Below are 19,378 nucleotides of genomic sequence, written 5' to 3'. Positions count from 1 at the left end.
TGGCTAAAATCAACCTTGCCTTTCTCACTTATTGTCGGTTCCAAATTGCTGACATAGATGGCTGCTGTATTCCAATTATCTTGCTGGCTGTATGACTAAATCAGGACAGATGACTTTTGAGTTTGTAGTGAGAGGTTACCATTCCACGAGAGCACATCAGACCCAGCGTTCATACTTTACTGTCTAAGATCCTAAAATGTTCTTATGTAATACTTACATGATGGAACCAAGTTAGAACCAAGACGTTCTCATCCTCATGTCAGCATTGGACTCAGTAATAGCAGTAATGTGGCATAATCTGGCAGAAAAATACTGATGAGCTGAAAATATCCCAAAGATCAATAGTGGTAAGCTCACTTTTTAACAGCTTACCGGTATGAACTGGAACAGTGTATGTAATTGTGTTACAGGAAAGAAACTATTTCAGAGCATTAACTGTGGTAACTGAAGCATAACAACCAAGATTCCAGAGCACACGTTGGAAGTGCAGAGTTTTAATTTAGTTCGATTTGGTTTAGTAAGTCAGGTATTCCCTTCATGTCACTGTACAGAGACAGTGATAGACACCGATCACATAAGGACATTTTCTATCCACTCTTGCAAAAGTAGGATGACCTGTACTTTGGTGTTTGTGAAATAAAGCGTTGTTTTATATTGGATACAGCTGATAGTTACACTCACTCTACAAATACCAGCATGCAGAGATGTACAAGCTTGGAGCTATTGTGTATGTGTTTCATAATCTGACTCTAGGGTGCAGTGTTACACCAGAACTATTTAATTATTTAATTAATTATCCCACTGTTTCTGTCTTTCTTATACACGCTCCCTGATTTTTCCTGTATTATCTTGCTTCATGCTGCCCATATTAATTTCTCCTTCTCTCTCTTTTCATCTCGATTTTATCAACATATATATATATTTTTTTATTCTGCGTCTGCTCATGTGTCACCTAAAAACGCCTCTCCTGTCAACCATACATTTGGATAGTCTATAAATCTATAAAATGCCTCTTTTCACGCTGCTCCTTGATTTGTTTCTCATTTTTACTCTTTTACCTGTACACTGTCTCTCTCTCCTCGTTTTTCTTTCAGGAGCGGGACGCCTACCTACCTCTCGCAGAGAGCGCCAGCAAAATGTTTTTCGTCATCACAGACCTGGCAAAGATCAACAACATGTACCGCTTCAGCCTTGCTGCGTTTCTGCGCATTTTCCAACGCGCTCTTCAGGCCAAGAAGGTGACTTGAAGCAACTCTTACAGCACTATACTCTAACCCATTGTTCAAAATAATGAAAACAACATCAGTTCCACATTTTGTATCTAGGTAATTCAATAGAATACTAATATGCATAGTTAAAAGTAAATTTACTCAGACATGTATTACAGTTTGCCAGCTTTAGCATACAGGATATTACAGTTTGATGTCATACTCCCTGACACAGCAAACCCATGTATTAATCCATGTTTTACTTGGTTCCACTAGATTAGAAGTTGCATATTGGTTTTGTTAACCGCAGTTCTGCTTCATTGCAGTGTGCAGAAGTATATAACTATGCTGCTTTTAATGTAAACTGCGCTCCTGGCTGTGTTGACCTTACTCACGGGACCATCATGCCGTGCAGCAAAGAGCTGTGGTTGATTGTGTTTTGCCATAAGCTCATGAGAAAATATGCCCGAATATTAAAGCTGAAAAGTAAAGTCAGTCCCAGCAATGTATATGCATGGACATAATTGATTGGACAGAGTTTGTGTGGTGTCAGCCGGTCAGTGATGAGGTGGTTAAATCCGTTTGATGTTTTTAATGTGAAGATGGTCCACAGTATCTGTGCATGTCTGTTTTCTCTTTGTAAAATATAGGGCTAAAGCTAAAGCCAGCAGCGCCAGCTTTTTAACCATTATTTTCTTTTAACCATTATGTACCAGACTATTTGTCTATAGGTAGTTTTTTATGTAATTCTCGGCACAGTCTTTTTAAAAAGCTGTGTACTTTGGGTTCATAGTAGGTCATGAATTGGGAAAGATTTTGTTTCACTTGAGGTCAGTTTACAATCCTGTATATCAGTGCATTTTTGTTTTCTTCACCAATTTTATCTCAATCTGACCCGTGCAGCTGTGCATCGTCATCATACTCATCCTCATCATCATGCACTGTCCATCACACTGCAGCTCTCCATCTGAGCCCAAACACTGTCCGATAACCAGAGTACACACACACACACAGATAGAAAGAGAGAGTGTATGAGCTTGTCCCTTTATAGCCGTTTGTTTATTTGTTATATTGAATGATCATGTTTAAATTGAGCCGCAGATGGTTTTCGAGATCTGGAATATAATCTTGTCCTCCTCTGTCTAACATGGCACACTGAACAGTACTGAACAGTACTCACCGTGATCATAGTAGTTTACATTAACTCAATGTTTACAAAAAACGACAAACAGAAATTCAGGCAGGAAAAAAAACAAGAAGGTTGACCTGAAAGTAGGGGACTATTTCTCTTAGGTTGTCTCCCTCCTCTTGTTACACATTTTTTCCCCCTCTTTTCATTTCACCTTTGTATATTAAAGGGATATTTCTATTCCATACATTCTGTGACAGTTTTGTAAAAATCACAATGCCTGTAAGAGCAACCACTGGTGCCCCAATCTGATCTTGTGTATCAGGGAGAAAAAAGAATCAATGTGTGTGCGTGAAAAGAGAAAGGCGTTTGTGTCCTTTGAACAACCTGAGTCAAACCGGGTGTTCTGATATATGACTCTTTTAATAAGAGAAAAGAGAAATGAACTCTGTAGTGGTAGGATACTGTATCTCACAGTCTAATATCTCATTCACTTTAATGGCTCTTGCCCCTCATCTCTCACCTTACTAACTGTTTGTGTGTGTGTGTTACAGGAAGTAGAGAATACAGAAGCCAGGATTGCTGCTCTGGAGGCCAGCTTGAAGTATATGGTGTATGAGTATGTCTGCCGCTCACTTTTCAAGGTAATAACACACGTACATTATTTTCTCTTTTGGCTGGTCCTGTAGGAACCGCCACCGTGGATTCTCCCTGCATCTGCATTGTTAATTTGGCAGACACGATCCTCTCTGGCAAAGGGATTTCATTTATTTATACCCAGTGGCTGGATGTATTTTACAATTTTGGTCTTGCCCAGGGAACACATTGGCATGTAAACTAGATGAGCGTGGGATTGAACCCATAACCTTCCTGTTGGAAATGACCTGCTTTATTACTGAACCACAGCTCTGAGTATATGGGGGGGGGATACAATCATTCATAAATGAAACACGTGGTTTAGAGAATTGCTAAAAATTTCTCTTGTGATTTGTTAGTGGTGATTCTTTGGTAATGACAGCAAAAGGGATATTTTCCTTGAGGTATTATGTTATAAACAAATGTTATTTGTATTATACTGTTCATATTTCAAATTTAACATGCAAAATCTGGTGTTCATATACAACTGATAACAAATCGAACTTTTCGCTTTTCTTAATTTTAAATTGTTAATACAATTATTTTAACATGCAGTAAATTGTAATTAACTGCCAGACATTGGAAGTTAAACATTGGCACATTTTCTGGCCCTTTTATGGTTAAAATCAGCAACAAAAAGTGCCATTTTGTGGCTTAGGTGTTAAAGGGTTAACTATGTAACTAACATGAATGTATATTGATTCTGAAGCTAATCTGTCAAATATTAATATTCATGCAACAAAAATGCAGGTATTCCCATGGCCTGTCAAAACCATCACTCTTTGCTATTATTTGGTCTTCCAGCCAATCGTGTTGCATGTTATTGATCTTTTAGGCCAGAAGCACATTCAGACAAGCACATACATGTACACATTTATACAATCCAACCTCTTCCATTAACACACTAATGAAGTGTCAAATATTGACCAACACAGCAATCATTGCATTGATCAGGCAGTAAATAGTTAATGTAATTCCTCAGTCAGTGCATGTGTGTGATTGTGAACTGCTGACCACATCCATAGGTTATCTGCTGGACGCAAACATGTGCGCACACACACAGATGCTGCAGCCTAGTTATTAACAGAGAGGAAGCACGAGACTACGTCATCAGAGCACTGGTCAACGCCCTCTTCTGTGTGGCTGAGAAATAACTCCAGGCAGAAAAGGCAGAAGGCACCCAATGAAAAGATAAAGCTGGATTAAAAACAGAGAATAATTAGAGAAGGAATGAGACTTGAGATAAAAAAACATCACGGTAACTTTCAAACTGCTGTGTTTGTGTCATGGAGGTGATAGTCGGTGTGTTAAATTTCACCACAAACACAACTGATTCAGCTTAATAAGGTATTGATTGAGCATGGCTCAATACATCAAAGCTGTAATAAAGAATCAGGGTTATTCTACCAAATATTGATTGTTGGACCTCGCATGAGCAAAACTGTTGTTTTATTTTTTGTTTTTCCTGCAGGCCTGGTGTCATTTTGTCAAGCTTGTATAATATGACCTATAATGAGAATTTTAGGTTTAAGAGAAACAGCTTTTGCTTTCTACTAATACATTTAGCACAATGCACAGTGTGCCATATGGATATTACTTAAGTAATATAGATAGTTAATTTACATTATTTATAGCTAGGACTGCAACGATTTATTAATTATTCATCGATTACTAAATTAACTGTAAACTATTTTGATAATCGATTAAGCGGTTTGAGTCTTTTTTCAATAATAAATACAAGCTTTCTGATTTTTCAGCTTCTTAAAAATAAATATTAATAAATAATAAATTAACACACCATTAAAACAGAATGAAAGACATTTCCACGTTTGGTAAACCTGATTAACATTTTTTTTTTAATTCTCTGACATTATTACAGACCAAACAAGTACTCAATTAATCAAATTAATTTGATGATGAAAATATGTGTTAGCTGCAGCCCCAGTATTAATCTTAATTATGATCCCTTTTGTTGACAGGGCAAGCAAACATCACATATACATATCATCACTTTGTTCTGGTGTGTCTCAGTCAGGCATGGCTTGACTCTACATAGTTTGGGTACCGGGCACGTCTCTTTCTATTACTCCGTGGTTCCTCCTTCACGTGGCCCAGGTCGTCATAGCGTGGCTGTATGAAACTGCCGTGACATTGTTTTATACGCGACACACAAACACACAAACTAGTGGCGATCAAAGTAGTTGTTTTCAATGAACTGAATCATTAGAATCAGTTAATTAGAATAGAATAGTTCAGTACTTCCTGCATGACCGGAGCACAGACTCCATCTGACACAGTCATCTAAAATACGGCTGAACGGCTTGTGATGCGGCTCACGATCGCCGCTCAATACACCAGACTCCTCTGTTAAATATTAAGATTAACGCTAGAATTTTTTTTACACCTTTTTAACTGATCTACTGTTAAGCATTGTTCAGTTTTTCTCACCAGTGACAACACTCGCTGACCAATCAGTAGTTGGCAGTCTGTCAACATCACAATTTAGTATCGGCTCAGCTTGATTGGAACATCGCCACAGTAGGTACTAAAAATTTCCAGGTACTAACCCTAATGGAAAGGCAAAATAAACCAAGTAGAATCGAGCTGTCCCAAGCCAAGTTGTGCTAGAACTGTATAGTGAAAAAATGTCATAACGGTGAGACTACAGTGTGCAACTCCTTCTCTCATCCCTTCCTTTCCTAAGCACGTCAGGGAGCTTTGCATAGCAGAAAGGATGTATGGCTGAAAAAACCTACTCACTCAAAGACTTGACAGACACAAATACAGCTATATGAAATGTTTGCCATTCTTTGTTTGGCTGGTCATATATTTGTTGGATCTCTCACCTCAACTGAATCCACTGTCAATTCAGAAGGTGAACTTGAACTTGGCAGCTTCTTGTAAATCATTCAGGCATTGAATCAAAAGATGAACAGAATACAGAGAGAGGGAGGGCACGGTAGTCACGGAAGGTTAACATCATCCCAGCTCAAACTGGCTCTGCAGTTGTGTGGTCAAGGTACAGAGTGTAATAATAGGACACAGCCAAAAAAGGAAAGTTTTTGAAGATTTGCAAAATGTTGTTACACACAGATCCATTTGTCTTCCTGTTTAAGAAATGTCAGCAGTTACTGGATCTGACAGCAGCTACAGTGAGCTGCCAAACCTATTAGATTAACACAGCTGTTTGACGTATTATCACTTACAAAACATAACAGTAAGAGCTATTATTGTATTCAATTCTGCTTTTCATTTGATTGTCCATGCCAATGTGTTGCTAAGTGCATGAAATAAGATTTACACGCAGAACCAGTATAGAGGCAGTGTGTTTGTATTGTGAATGTTAGGATCAGCTATCTTGAAGTTTGCAGAATACATATTGTGGTCTTGATAGAAATCCATCCATCCATTCTCTATTGTTTAATCCTCCACAGAAAGGTCGCGGGGGTTTGTCAGTCCATCGCAGGGCCACATATAGAAACAAACAACCATACAAGCATTCAACCATTCACTCTCACTCTCACACCGACTGTCAATTCAGTGTCCAATTTACCTAATCCTTATATTGCATGTTTTTGTATTGTGGGCGGAATGCAAAAAGGCCCTTGTTCCAACTAGGGCTCGAAACCAGGTCTTCTTGTTGCAAAGGCTACTATTCTCATTAATGGATCGTGTCTGTTATCTCTCCTAAATGACCCTAAATGACCAGCAGATGAGAAAGAAAGAGAGGGAGGCATAAAGAGAGTGTTGTGATGATACAGCCAGTGGAGCTGTAACAGTCTTCAGGCATTTCTGTCAGTTTGTAGAAACCCTTTACAAGCCCTTAGGGTAAGTTTTTGGAAGTTGCTTATCTTGCAGTTTGAGTACGAGCTCCCTTGTGCGGATGAGGTTTTGAAGTTGTTTTTGAAGTTTGTTCTACCATGCCATTCTACTTTTGACCGGTGTAGGTGTGAACATGACATATTCATTTTCTCATTTGATTCCTATGTCATCTAAACATCAATCTCTCTGTGTCTACGTTTCTCTGTCTCAGGCTGACCAGTTAATGTTTGCTGTGCACTTTGTGAAAGGCATGTACCCTGAACTCTTCCAAGAGAACGTGAGTATTTTTTTATGTATATAATTTAGTTTTGAATCCCAGTCATGCTGACTTTAGTAACAAATCAAATATAGAACTGATGGACTTTCGACCACGATGTATGAATCTGTCTTCCTTTGTTGTAGGAATGGGATGCATTTACTGGATCCATTGTAGGAGAAATGTTTAAACGAGAGGTAAGAGTGCTGCATCTTCTCTGTAAATGAGAAATCCTCCACATTATTTTTGTCTTTGACTTTCATCTCTTCTCACAGGAGTTCCCTTCCTGGATTGATCCGGAGAGGCATGGAGCAATGGCCGTTTTTAAAGTAAACACCCTATAGAAACATTTGTTAATGACATGCTCAATCATACAACAGCTGCATATACAGTACAATGTGTGACCAAAACATTGATATTTATACCTTGTGTACCTTGTAGACAATCAACAAGTGTTATTATGTAATATAATTTATTAAGTACTGAAAAATATGATTACATGTCATTCATTCATTTAAACTTTTGCCATCCTATATTCACAGACTACATTTCCAGCTCTCTACCAGTCCCTGTGTTTGAGTGACTCAGACCTTTGGCTGTCCTTCTCACAGAGCTCACAGTGTGAACAGGAAATCCCGTCCTCCGTTGCCAAGAAGATTACTCCCTTCCAGCAGGTCAGCTTTCAATCAAAAGCACCCATTTCCTCAGCCAAATTGAAAGACTTAAATTAGTGACAGACCACACCAGCCGTGTACATACAACTGACCAAAAAGTGTTTTAAGATCAGTTTATTTAATTGCTTCTGTCATTTTAGCAGATTTAAATGAAATATTTTCATTTGAAAAATATGACTATGCTTTAGTGTTATCCATTACATTTTGGCTTGTCCTTATCTTGGAGCTACAAAGTCATCCAGTTATTTTCCCTCTCTGTGTGGCTTATGTGACAGTTTACACATTGTTTCATGTGCAACCAAATGTAATGGCTTTGATGGTAGCAGAAAATAATTAGGTATACTCCAAATATTGGTATTTCTATGTTGTAAATCACAAATTTTCTCTTAATGTTGCTCCACACTTGGATGCATTTCAAAACGTCACGTTGAGGAGGACTGACAGAGGTTTATACACTCTAAATAGCCTATCATTACTTTGAAAGCTGTAGTGACAGCCCATTAAATCGATTATTTTTTTTCTCTCACTGTTAAAGAGAAAACAGCATGATAACAGTAGAAAATGAACTAAATGATAGTCCTTTAGCTCACGTATGGGTTTGAGATAAAAGAAAGATTTAGTTTATTTAGTAGTTAAAAGAACAGAACAGCTTCTGTGAACTTGGTAGTGGAGATGGATCCAAGGAGTGACCTTCTAGCTTGCATGTTTTTATAGACACCTGCTGTTTCTTTCTACATCAGTTTATCTCTCTGCCATTGCTCTCCTCTTTCCTCAGCTATTATTGGTTCAGGCAGTCAGACCAGACCGACTGCAGAGTGCCATGACTGCATTTACCTCCCAGGCCCTAGGTAAGTGGTTCATATTCAGTATTTAGATTTTTCACTATAACTCCAGCCTCGGTTGGCTGAAGTGATATTCGGAAATATTCTTCAAACGTGGATCAGAATAAACATCCATCCATCCATTTTCAACTGCTTTATAAGATTTATATGCAGAACCAGTATAGAGGCAGTGTGTTTGTATTTCATTCTCAATGTTAGGATCAGCTAACTTGAAGTTTGCAGAATACATACTGTGGTCTTGATAGAAATCCATCCATCCATACATCCATCCATTCTCTACCACTTTATCCTCCACAGGAGGGTCGTGCGGGGTGCTGTGCCAATCTTAGCTGACATAGGGCGATAGGCAGGGCACACTCTGGACAATTCGCCAGTCCATCGCAGGGCCACATATAGAGACAAACAACCATTCACTCTTACATTCACATCTACAGTCAATTTAGAGTGTCCAGTTTACCTAATCCCCTTATTGCATGATTTTGGACTGTGGGTTGAAACTGGAGAACCCGCAGAAACAGAATAAACAGTATCCGAGAAACCAAAAAAAAACTCAACCATAATTGATTACAAGGTTTCTCCTATTTCCTTGCTCACATTTGCCAAAGATAAGTTTCAAGAGCATTGCTGTCATCACAATAATGTTGAGTTTTGAATTTTGGAAGTAAAAAATAACCATACAAATGGAGGAACTATCGCTGCCAACATAAACCAGATGCATAAACCAGTGAAGAAGAGAGTGGGAGGGTGGAAGAGTTGTGAAAGTGTTTAACATCCTCTCTTGTATGCAAAGGCCACCGTAGTTCCCCGATTCTTGTGGGAAAGGGAGGGGTAAGCACAGGAGTGAGTCCTCAGTTTGTTAGATATCACTATTTTATACAGACTGGACCTTTAATTGTGTCACCTTAAAAAAAGAATTAAGCCCAGGTTTGGAGCTATGTTCATTTGAGGATTGATTAGAAACCATTTACCATTTAATTTTAACATTAAACAAGAAGTTGGCTACTTAAAAGCTTTTAGACATACGTAGGTCTGCCTTCTCACCATATGCTGCATCAGAGTCGCCCAACTGTTGCATGTGCATTCGTACACAGTCTGTGTTTGACTGCTAAACATTGACGTCATGTTGTTTGTTTTGCGGGTGTGTGGTTGTTACATTATTTTCCCAGTCAGCTGCATGCTGTGTAGAGAGCGTGTTTGGCATGTACTGCTGTGACTGAATGCATTTTAAGCAAACGCAGGACTGGAATGATAAACTGAATCCGTGTTTGTGCTAAATAAGACAATTATGATTAACTGCTGAAAAGTGTACACAGTATAATTTGTGTTTTCTGACAAGGTGTCGGTGTGACTCTGCCCTTCTGAACTTCCGTGTGAATACTCTGAGTAATTAGCTGTAGACATGGATGGAAAGCTCATTCTGTTGCCCTTTTGCTCAACTACAGCTATTTTACTGTGTCGAGATGCTTTTCACAACCACCTTCTGCCTTCATACACTTCACTCAAGCACAATATTCTTAGACAAGGCTTTCACACTTACCTCCTGAGCCATACTTCTCGACTTCTAATCAAATATTGTTTTTCTCACAGTTGGTTTACTTGAAAGTTTACCTTTCTCTCTCTGTCAGTCTGTATCCACATCAAATTACACCAAATCATCAAATTACATTACTTTTTCTTTCAGTTTTGCTCTAGCCTTAACCATTATGTCTAAACCTTATTGTACCTTAACCTTAAAGTGTGTGTTACCTTACCTTTTGTCCTCATAAGGAAGACAGTTTATTACATTTAGAGCGAGTGAGCAGATTTAGGTTTCCAGACACCCCACAACATCAATAATAGACCACACAATCCCACTCTTCGCACATAAACATTATAGAGCATCTTGGGATATTTCCTGAAGACTTCCCCTAACCCTCACCATAATGACTATTTGCCAGTCCATCACCATTACCCTAACCTTAAGCTAACCCTTAACATGTCCACACACCCAAAGGTTAGCATTTCTCAACAGGGAACACAGTTTTTGTCTTCCTTTGGGCAAACTATTCCCAAATAACTGGCTTTTAGTCTGGCGTTTGTCCCCTATGGTAGTTTGAGACAGACAAACACACATGGATATAGAGTTGTGATGTAGCTACTGTTATGTTTTATTATGCTTAATGAGCTCATTCATTTAGTCCAGATAATTCTAATTTTGTGTTGGCGTCTGACAGCACTATCTGGGGAACTGGTAATTGGTGTCAGGTGAAACTAATATGTAGTTGTTTGTGGGTTTCAAAAAAAAAGAAAAAAGGAACGGACAAACAGCAGATTCATCTGCCTCGTAGTATGTCGGCACTTCAAATAAACTTCTTAAAATAAACATTTACAGATTGTGTTAATACGTCATCTGATTGCAAACATGTACACAATTATAAAAATACATTTAGGACACGTACTAAGACATTAAGTGCCACTGTGAAGCGATTAGCACTGGTGCCTCATAGCGTAGGTGTCCTCTGTTTGAGTCCCAGATTTAGCCAGATTGTTTGTTCTTACTTGCATAGTTTTTTTGCTGGGTATTCTGGGTGCTCATTGACGATGCACAGCTAAAAATGCTTTGTGAAATGAACCATGAGAAAAGAGGAGCCTGGTATTTTTAACAAAGCAGACCACAAAGTATATGGCCACTACAAAATAAATATTATGGCTAATTTGGCAGACGGTCAGTGATGAATGTGTGTGTGGATGAGTGGGTGTTATGGCGTCTATGGAGTGCTGGCTAATGTAGACAAAGGTGAGAGGGAGAGATTCTGGATTGAATGCAGCATTAATACCAATCACAGAGACATAACAAATAATGAATCACGACTGAACAACTAAATGAAAGTTCATCAAACCTTCAGAGGCCTCTTGATTTGTTGCATGTTGCAAGCAATAATCCATCTTGCCAGGCTTATCACTGTTTGCCTCTGGCCAAACAAAGGTGGACCAATCACTGTCCCATGAAAGAGGAACCACTGGCAGACATGGACATGCCTTAAAGGTGACATTGAATGCTTGTATCGCACATATATGTTAGTTATGGAGGTCTGCTTACATATATTAACTTGTTTTCATGGTTAAAAACCTACTAGTCGCTGCAAATGAGCCGATCAAAGTATCTCCTCACTGACGCTCTCGTCAGCCGCGCTGTTTCAGACCAAAATCACACCCCAGAACGTGGACTGTGTTGTGATTGGCCAGCCAACGAGAGCTTTCCCACTGTCCTGTGATTGGCCAGGTACCTGGAAGTGACGTAATAGATAGGCCAGCTCTCAGATACACAGCTCCCCCTCTGGCACGGTGGATGCTCTGCATCTCAGCAGCTACAACGAGAGTAGTTCTTCTTCTGCGGTTGAATGTACGCAACCGGATGTGCTCTACGGTGGTGAGAGGAGTGGTGAGGTATACTGATGACATCATCAACCTACGGAAGTGCCGATCCCCTTTGCAGAGCCCAGGAAAACAATAAAACCCTATTTTCTCAGCAGTGGCTTAACTGTTTGTTCTGAAACTTTAGGGTTTCATAAATGAGGTAATGACGCACATACACACACGCAGTGTTAATTGGAGCTTCCGGTCTATGTCGCCTTTAATTGTGATGACAGCTGGAATTGACTTTTTTTTATTAACAGTGGCTCATGAAGCTAGTCAGCTAGTCAATGCTAGTGTGAATGCTGCTGTAGCTTCAGTAATATTACAACTGCATAGTATTACATGTCATTTAGCAGACGCTTTTATCCAAAGCGACTTACAATGGAATCAAGTACAATTAGCCAGGGGTGGAATCGAACTTGCGACCATGATGTCTTTGGTACACAAGGCAGGGTCTTAACCACTGAGCCACTCCACCCCCTGTAGTATTATTATGAAAGCGCAAAAACTGTTTTTACTGCTACAATTGGCATTATCTCTTCATCAAGAATGGTAAACAGAGTTGTTTTCGTCATTAATTGGGTTGTTGGATCAAATTTGGTGTGAGTTTATCAGCAGGACTCAGTCCTCATTTGTAGCCTATTGATATTGTCATGAATGTTTATCATTTCATTTTGTTGTCATCCGATTTATTATCCAAATAAAGCCATTGTCCCATGTGAGGGTTTAACTCACAACCTTCAGGTTATGAGACTGATGCTTTGCCTACTGTGCCAACAAGTCTATGTGCGGGTTCTCATTCTGAAAACAACAACAACAATGTCATCTGTTAATTCAATGACAATTATCTACTGCTCAGTTTGTGTGCACCAAAATACCCTTACAATCTGCAGTGTAACCAACATAAAATGCTTTGCAAAAAAATGACCCACTGCTAAATCCATGACCAAGCCAAACCAAACTGCCCACATAAAAGCTATAATCAACTGTCGATGCACTAGTACATTGCCCCTTCAAAATGTCAGTAAGGGCTGATTGCTTGGCTTGTGTCCATCCATCTTCTCGTTTCTTGAGCTCGTCATCCCAACACACTCAGTGTCTGCCTGGTTACTTGCAGCACAGTATCATAAAGCACACTGTATACACTGTTGGACAATTCTTAGGAAACAAACCAAGTAATGTAAGATTCCTTAGTGTTTGGCATCACTGAAGGCCTTGTTTTTATTTCCTTGCTGTGTTACTGACATTCTCACTATATATAATTTGACTGTAGCTGAAGTTATTTTCTCAAAATCACACTTTTTTTTTGGATAATTATTAGCTGAATGTTTGTGTCATATTTCTACTCAACTCTGAAGTAGTTTCATAAACGCTTTAAATTGGACACTCAGTAGAGAACCAGCTGAAAATAAGTCGTTGCAAAAAGAGATGAAAGTGGGGGGAGATATGGGCATGGAGAGAAAAACACTTTTGTGAGCTACAGTATTCTGACTGCCTCGCTTCCTGCTTATAGCAGAAGCTCTATTGACTGAAACTCAGTGTCAGCTGTTGAGCAGCTGCTAAAGAGTGCTAATAATGATGCCGGCTCATTGAATATGAGAACTGTAGCTGTATTTATAAATGTCTATTTTTAGTCTTTGAAGGTGTGTGTGTTTTTATTCCACCATTATCTTTTTTGCCTCTCAGTAATTCATCATCTAAAAAGAAGATGTGCTATGTGTGGTTTAAACTCACAACCTTCAGATTATGACACTGACACAGCTGCCTACTGTACCAACAAGGCCGTGTAAGCCTTTGTCAAATGTAGAAAGTGATCGAGTAAAAAGTCCACCATTAGAGTAGTATAATGACCATAAAATGTATAAATCTAGAATATATAGGAAACATGTATACACTTTTAATATAACAATGTCTAGGGGGGGAAAACAACTTCTGCAGGTTAACGTGTCAAGAATTTAGTGTGACCTACCATGACAATTGAACGACAGCACAACCCTGGCTCTCTGGAGTGGAACCCTTATTATTGTTACTGGTAAAACCTGTGTTTGTCCTACTATTTCATATTAACAAATATGTGTTGTGAAAATGGACAATTACACCAGGTTATTTCAAGACATGTTTGAGCACGACATGTACATGCTATATGAGTTAAACTGGTTGAAAGTTTATTACTATACGTGTATATGTGTGTATATATATATATATATATATATATATATATATGTGTGTATATATATATGTATATATATATACCTATATATATATATGAATTGTCACATCTTTATCTCGCCTTTTAATCGTCTGTGGACAGTGCTACTAAAACACAGAGTTACTGTCTATATCATGATAAATGAGAGATATCACGCTCACTGACCACAAAGTGAACCCACCAGTGAAGGTGGAGTGTGTGTACAAGTGCATGAGGTGCGTAGGAGTGTGTCTGTGTGTGTAAATGAAAGAGTGAGAGATGGAGATTTTTTTTTTTTAAAGGCAGGAGAGTAATATTTTGTGTTTATGTGTTTGTGGTGGTGAATCAGTATGCTAATGAGGCAGGGTCTGTAATCCTCTTACAACTAATCTCGCTCAATCCTCCCAGTCCAGGCACAGGCATTGCTCATGCACGCAGACATGCCTGAGTGAACACACACACACACACACATTCACATACTTGCTTGTTCATTTAACTTTTATGCATTAAAAAAGTCCTCCCTCTCTCCATATCTCAGTAATTACCTTTTCCATTGCAGTGATTTTTTTTTTTAAATAAAACAATAAAATAGGTATTAATGGTGAAAGTTAAATGTGTCTAATGTCAGCTGCGGTGTGTAGTGAAGTGTCTACTCTTTAATTCTTGGCCATTTGTGGCTTCCACACCTGAACTGTGTGTGAACCACATGCAGACTGTAGCACTCTGTTTTTCTGGGTTCATCTTTGCCCTGATTGTGTGTCATAAAACCCAAGGTGAACTTTGCTATTCACAGACAGGTGTTGCTGTCTGCAGCATGAATACTGATTACCTGCTCGATGCAAGGTAGTTGGGTATTCATTTGTGCTTTTTTTTTCCCAGTCAGACATCACAAGCCATGTGGTCAGATGACTGTATTTTTTATTTTTTTTAATGTTGCCATGGTGATGCAGCAAAAGGTCGCTGTGAGATGTTGTCTTCCAAGACCTTGTGTGCATGTGCGTGTATGTAGTGTACTTCAGTGCAGCAAATTGCATTTGGCAGCAGACACCCAAAGTATATTCAGACTGGGTCAGTTGTTTCTACAAGAAAAGACAGCACGTTTATGTTTGTGTGCAAGTGTGTGTGTATATGTATGCGAGTCTGAAAGATAAATCCACTAATTATGAATTACATCAACAATCTCTGAACCACTGTGTGGTTGTAGCTCTGCTTGTGTGTCACTAGTAACTCATATGTGTCATGTGATTCAGTATATTACAGCAGGATTAGAGACTTATGCTCAGTGAGACAACACACACACACATACATGCAGATGCTCGCACACAGACACATTTTCAAAAAAAGCTTGACATTTCAACACCATGGGGCTGACAAGGTACTTTTCTGCTGCTTGTGTGTATACTTAATACTCAGTGTGCACAATGCATTATCCTCCTAATCTCTCTCACTCTGTTTCTCTCAGTGTCTTCCTCTTACTCCCTCTTTCCATCATTGCCTCATTTATGCTCTCCCTCCTGTTTCTAGATCCCCCCCTCCACCTTTCTCCTTAGCATCCCCATACACATCCCTGCCCGTGCCCTCTTTTTTTCGTCTTTTTCCAGTTGATTTGGTGACCATGAGTCTCCATCGTGTCCCTTGCTGCTGCTGCTACTTACTTGCTTGTACCCCATTTCATTGTTTGCTGTCATTCTTTTCTGTTGTACCCTCTCTGTGCAGTAATTTACTTTGGAGTAGAGTATAAGATTGTCATATGAAACTACTTTTTGTACATTTTAGTACTATCTTTCATACTTTCCTGTTTCGTCTTCCCTGCAGGAATGAAGGAGCTCTCCCCCCCTCCACTGAACCTGCGGCGTCTCTACAAAGAGACATTAGAATGGGAGCCAGTGTTGATCATTATCTCTCCAGGGGCAGACCCGTCCCAGGAGCTTGCGGAACTAGCTGCAGAAACCACTGGCAGAGACAACTATCATGAGGTAGAAACTAAGAGGATAAAGTGATAGTGAGGGTATTTTTTTTTCCCCCTAACGATTACCAAGAGCAGATTTGCAGCAAACGCTGTCTTCCACATAAAATGTGGTGATGTGATGTGATGTGTGATTTTCCCAAAGATTTTGAAGTGTTTCTCTTGGAATTTATGCATTCATTCTGTAGAGCATTTGTGAGGTCAGACACTGATGTTGGACAAGAAGGCCTTGCTCGCTCAATCTCTGTTCCAGTCCAAAAGGTTCTCGATGGGGTCAAGGTCTGGGCTCTGTGCAGGCCAGTCAAGTTCTTCCACACCAAACTTGTCAAACCATGTCTTTATAGTCCTTGCTTTGTGAACTGGGGCACAGTCATGTTGGAAAAGAAAATGACCTTCCACAACAAGTTGAAAGCATAGCGTTGCTTAAAATGTCTTGGTATGCTGAAGCATTGAGATTGCCCTTCATTGGAAATAAGGGGCAGAGCCCAAAGCCCGATACCTTTGTCCGTATACTGTAGGTAATATGTATTTTATTATTATAATTGAAAAAATTATATTATCATCATTATTATTATCATCATTATTATTATTATTATAGCAGTTCACAGACAGCCGTTTTTACTGCAGTACTGTATATAATAATATAAGTAAGTTAATTCAGATACATTTTGAGTTCCTGACCTGCGGGAAATTCACATTGGGAATCTCACTCTTCAGGTATTTCCTCCACCAAGAAAAGATATGAATTAGATTACTGAATGAGATTACTTACTACTAACTTCTGAAAACTTTCACTTTCATGTACAATCACATTGTTCAAAGTCCCACTTATGTCTCCCTTGGTCTCTCTAGATCTCTATGGGTCAGGGGCAGGCTGATGTGGCCTTAGCAATGTTACGCGAATGTTCCCGAAGCGGAGACTGGCTCTGCCTGAAAAATCTTCACCTCGTCACTGCATGGCTTCCACTCCTGGAAAAAGTAGGTGCTTTATGTGTGTAAGTCTTTGAATGCTGGGAGAAGCCTTATACTGTAGGAAGGACTTTATATGTGTCTGTGTGAAGTTGTTTTCACCTCCAGGTAATGTCTGCAGATTTTGGTCTGGAGTTTTCTATTCACATATCATGCAATCAGTGGAACATTGTTTGAGTGACAGGCATTCACAACAACAGGAGAGTCTCTGGGGGATCCAGGTGAGGGAATGGCGCCTGGCTTGAGAATGCAGGAAGCAGGGTACTTTCCATATTTACTTGCTGTAGATTCCCCCAGAGTTTTCCCCTGCTACGTTCTCACACAAGCTCACACGGTACATGTGTGAACACAAATGTTGTTTCTGGGTCCTAGAATCTCTGCAGGATGTCAGACAGCTTGTTGTGGCCGTGGGTCATTCACATATCATCAACACTAATTTGCCTAATCTTCCCTGGTAGAAAGACACACAAGAATGGTCTGCAGGAACCTTTACTCTCCTTGAAAAAGGTTTCCGGTATTGTGCGTTGGCAGCACAGCTTTTCTAACTGATGGACTTTGCTGAGGCATTGCTGCATGTCGCTGTACATTAGCACCACCTATTTCTCAGAGAAGTCTTGTGACAGTACTGTCAGGACAGTGTTTGTGTCCACATGTGTGAACGACAAGCATAAAAGTTTCATGGTATTTCACAAGTCCAAAACTCCACAGGGTACCTTTAAAGTATGCAAGCAATTTCTAGTTTCACTCTGCTTGTCAGTGTTTATCTATATTGTGTAGCACAATGATGTTTCACACACAGGACACTGCTTTGACTTTTTGGGGCTTTGAATCATGTGTTATTATTTGGCTTTCTGGATATTTGTTTGTCTGTCTGTCTGGACAAACCTGCATATATCATGCATGGGTGTATATAGTTGTACCTCTCCTTCCTCCCAAAACTGCTCATTCTGAGAGCCTTCATCATGGTTTTATTTGTGTGCAGGTGTTTTTCCTGCAGTTCTGTTTAGTGCTCTGTAACTGTAGCAGGTCATATGTCACTGGGAGGCACAGCTGTTGGCAGTGATTGGCCTCTGTGTGCGCATGTGTGCATGCGCCCTCAGCTTTGTGTGTGAGTTACGGTGTCTGTGTGTTTTTGTTGCTGTGTATTTGTACGTGTGTATCCTGAGGTCGCCCAGAGTTCCCTCCTGTCCAGAGTTGTCTGTGCTCCCAGTGTGACTTTAACGATGGATTAATACAGCTGTCCTCTCCTACTCTTATCCGTCTCTATTGCACTCTCCTCACCGAACCTCTCTCCATACCTCCACCCATTAATTGTTTGTTTTTTAATTTGTTTTCACCTTTGTATACTAGCAATTTTCTCCTCAATTTCCCTTCCTCCAGTCCGCCTTCATGTAGTTTAACTAAAATACCTTTTCTGTCTGTTCGATCCTTTTTCTCCTTCTGTTTTTTTTTTCTAGCTCTTTGCCCAGCGACCGAGGCTGAGGTCCCGGCAGTCAAGCTTGAAATGAAAAACTGATACAATAAGGGGATTGGGGGCAGCATGGAGCATAGGAAAGACAGACTCAAGGAACTATAGATGTGAAAGGAGGGAAGCAGATAAAAGATGAGTTGAGCCTCGGCAAGCAAGTGGAAATTCTACCAAGAGAGGAACATGTTTTAGGATCTGCCTGTGTTAAACAGGCTTTCTTCCTTTTCCATTTTCATTTTGCCATCTGTCTACCCAGTCACTCCCTCCTACCACTAACCCAGTTGGTCGGTCAGAAAGAAGACAAGGCAGGGTAATGAGACCGAGTGGAAAGTGTTGATAATTGAAGTTGGCAGTGCAGCTCTCCTCTCATCCCTGTCCACTCATATTCTTCCACTTGTAGTGTTTTCTGACGCTCTTTTTTCTCTTACTCTATTCATCTACCTAGAGTACTATCTATTTTATCTGTCAATCAGAATCTCTTTCTCTATTCATTTCATGATGAGGAAAATAGGTAATGCAGAGTTTTGTTGCAGATCTTACAGAATCAAATCTTATGGGATATACCTGAACCAAACACTATGACAGAGTTGTATCAGGATTTGTAGGGCAGATACAAATGTGTGGGAGCAATATAGATGTAAGCTAACAAACAACTGACAGTAAATTAAATCAGTGCCCTTCCTTCCTCGTTTGGAAGCCTCCCTCTTCTTCTTTGTGTCATCCTCTCTTTAGTAATATCTGCCTTGGATCCTCCTGCCGTACTGTTTTTTTGTTCCAGTAGAAATCTGGTTGACGACAAATAAGATACAGATGATTTTTTTCTT

At 39.6% G+C, this 19,378-nt stretch overlaps 1 protein-coding gene across 2 annotated transcripts in view; it reads left to right on the top strand.

The window, feature by feature from the left end:
• The window catches only part of LOC122773195 (cytoplasmic dynein 2 heavy chain 1), an 89,570-nt gene that overhangs the window by 46,886 nt on the left and 23,306 nt on the right, over nt 1-19,378 (top strand). For both annotated transcript variants that reach the window (XM_044031676.1, XM_044031675.1), the window contains 9 exons: nt 1,095-1,238; nt 2,892-2,981; nt 7,007-7,072; nt 7,198-7,248; nt 7,327-7,380; nt 7,594-7,725; nt 8,501-8,573; nt 15,967-16,127; nt 16,970-17,095. In XM_044031676.1, coding sequence (XP_043887611.1) covers nt 1,095-1,238; nt 2,892-2,981; nt 7,007-7,072; nt 7,198-7,248; nt 7,327-7,380; nt 7,594-7,725; nt 8,501-8,573; nt 15,967-16,127; nt 16,970-17,095 — 897 coding nt within the window. The remainder of the gene's footprint in view (nt 1-1,094; nt 1,239-2,891; nt 2,982-7,006; nt 7,073-7,197; nt 7,249-7,326; nt 7,381-7,593; nt 7,726-8,500; nt 8,574-15,966; nt 16,128-16,969; nt 17,096-19,378) is intronic.

This window comes from Solea senegalensis, linkage group LG8 (assembly GCF_019176455.1).
Source record: "Solea senegalensis isolate Sse05_10M linkage group LG8, IFAPA_SoseM_1, whole genome shotgun sequence".
Taxonomy (NCBI): Eukaryota; Metazoa; Chordata; class Actinopteri; order Pleuronectiformes; family Soleidae; genus Solea; species Solea senegalensis.
Note: the sequence above shows the minus strand (reverse complement) of the source record. Positions and strands in the feature narration are given on the sequence as shown.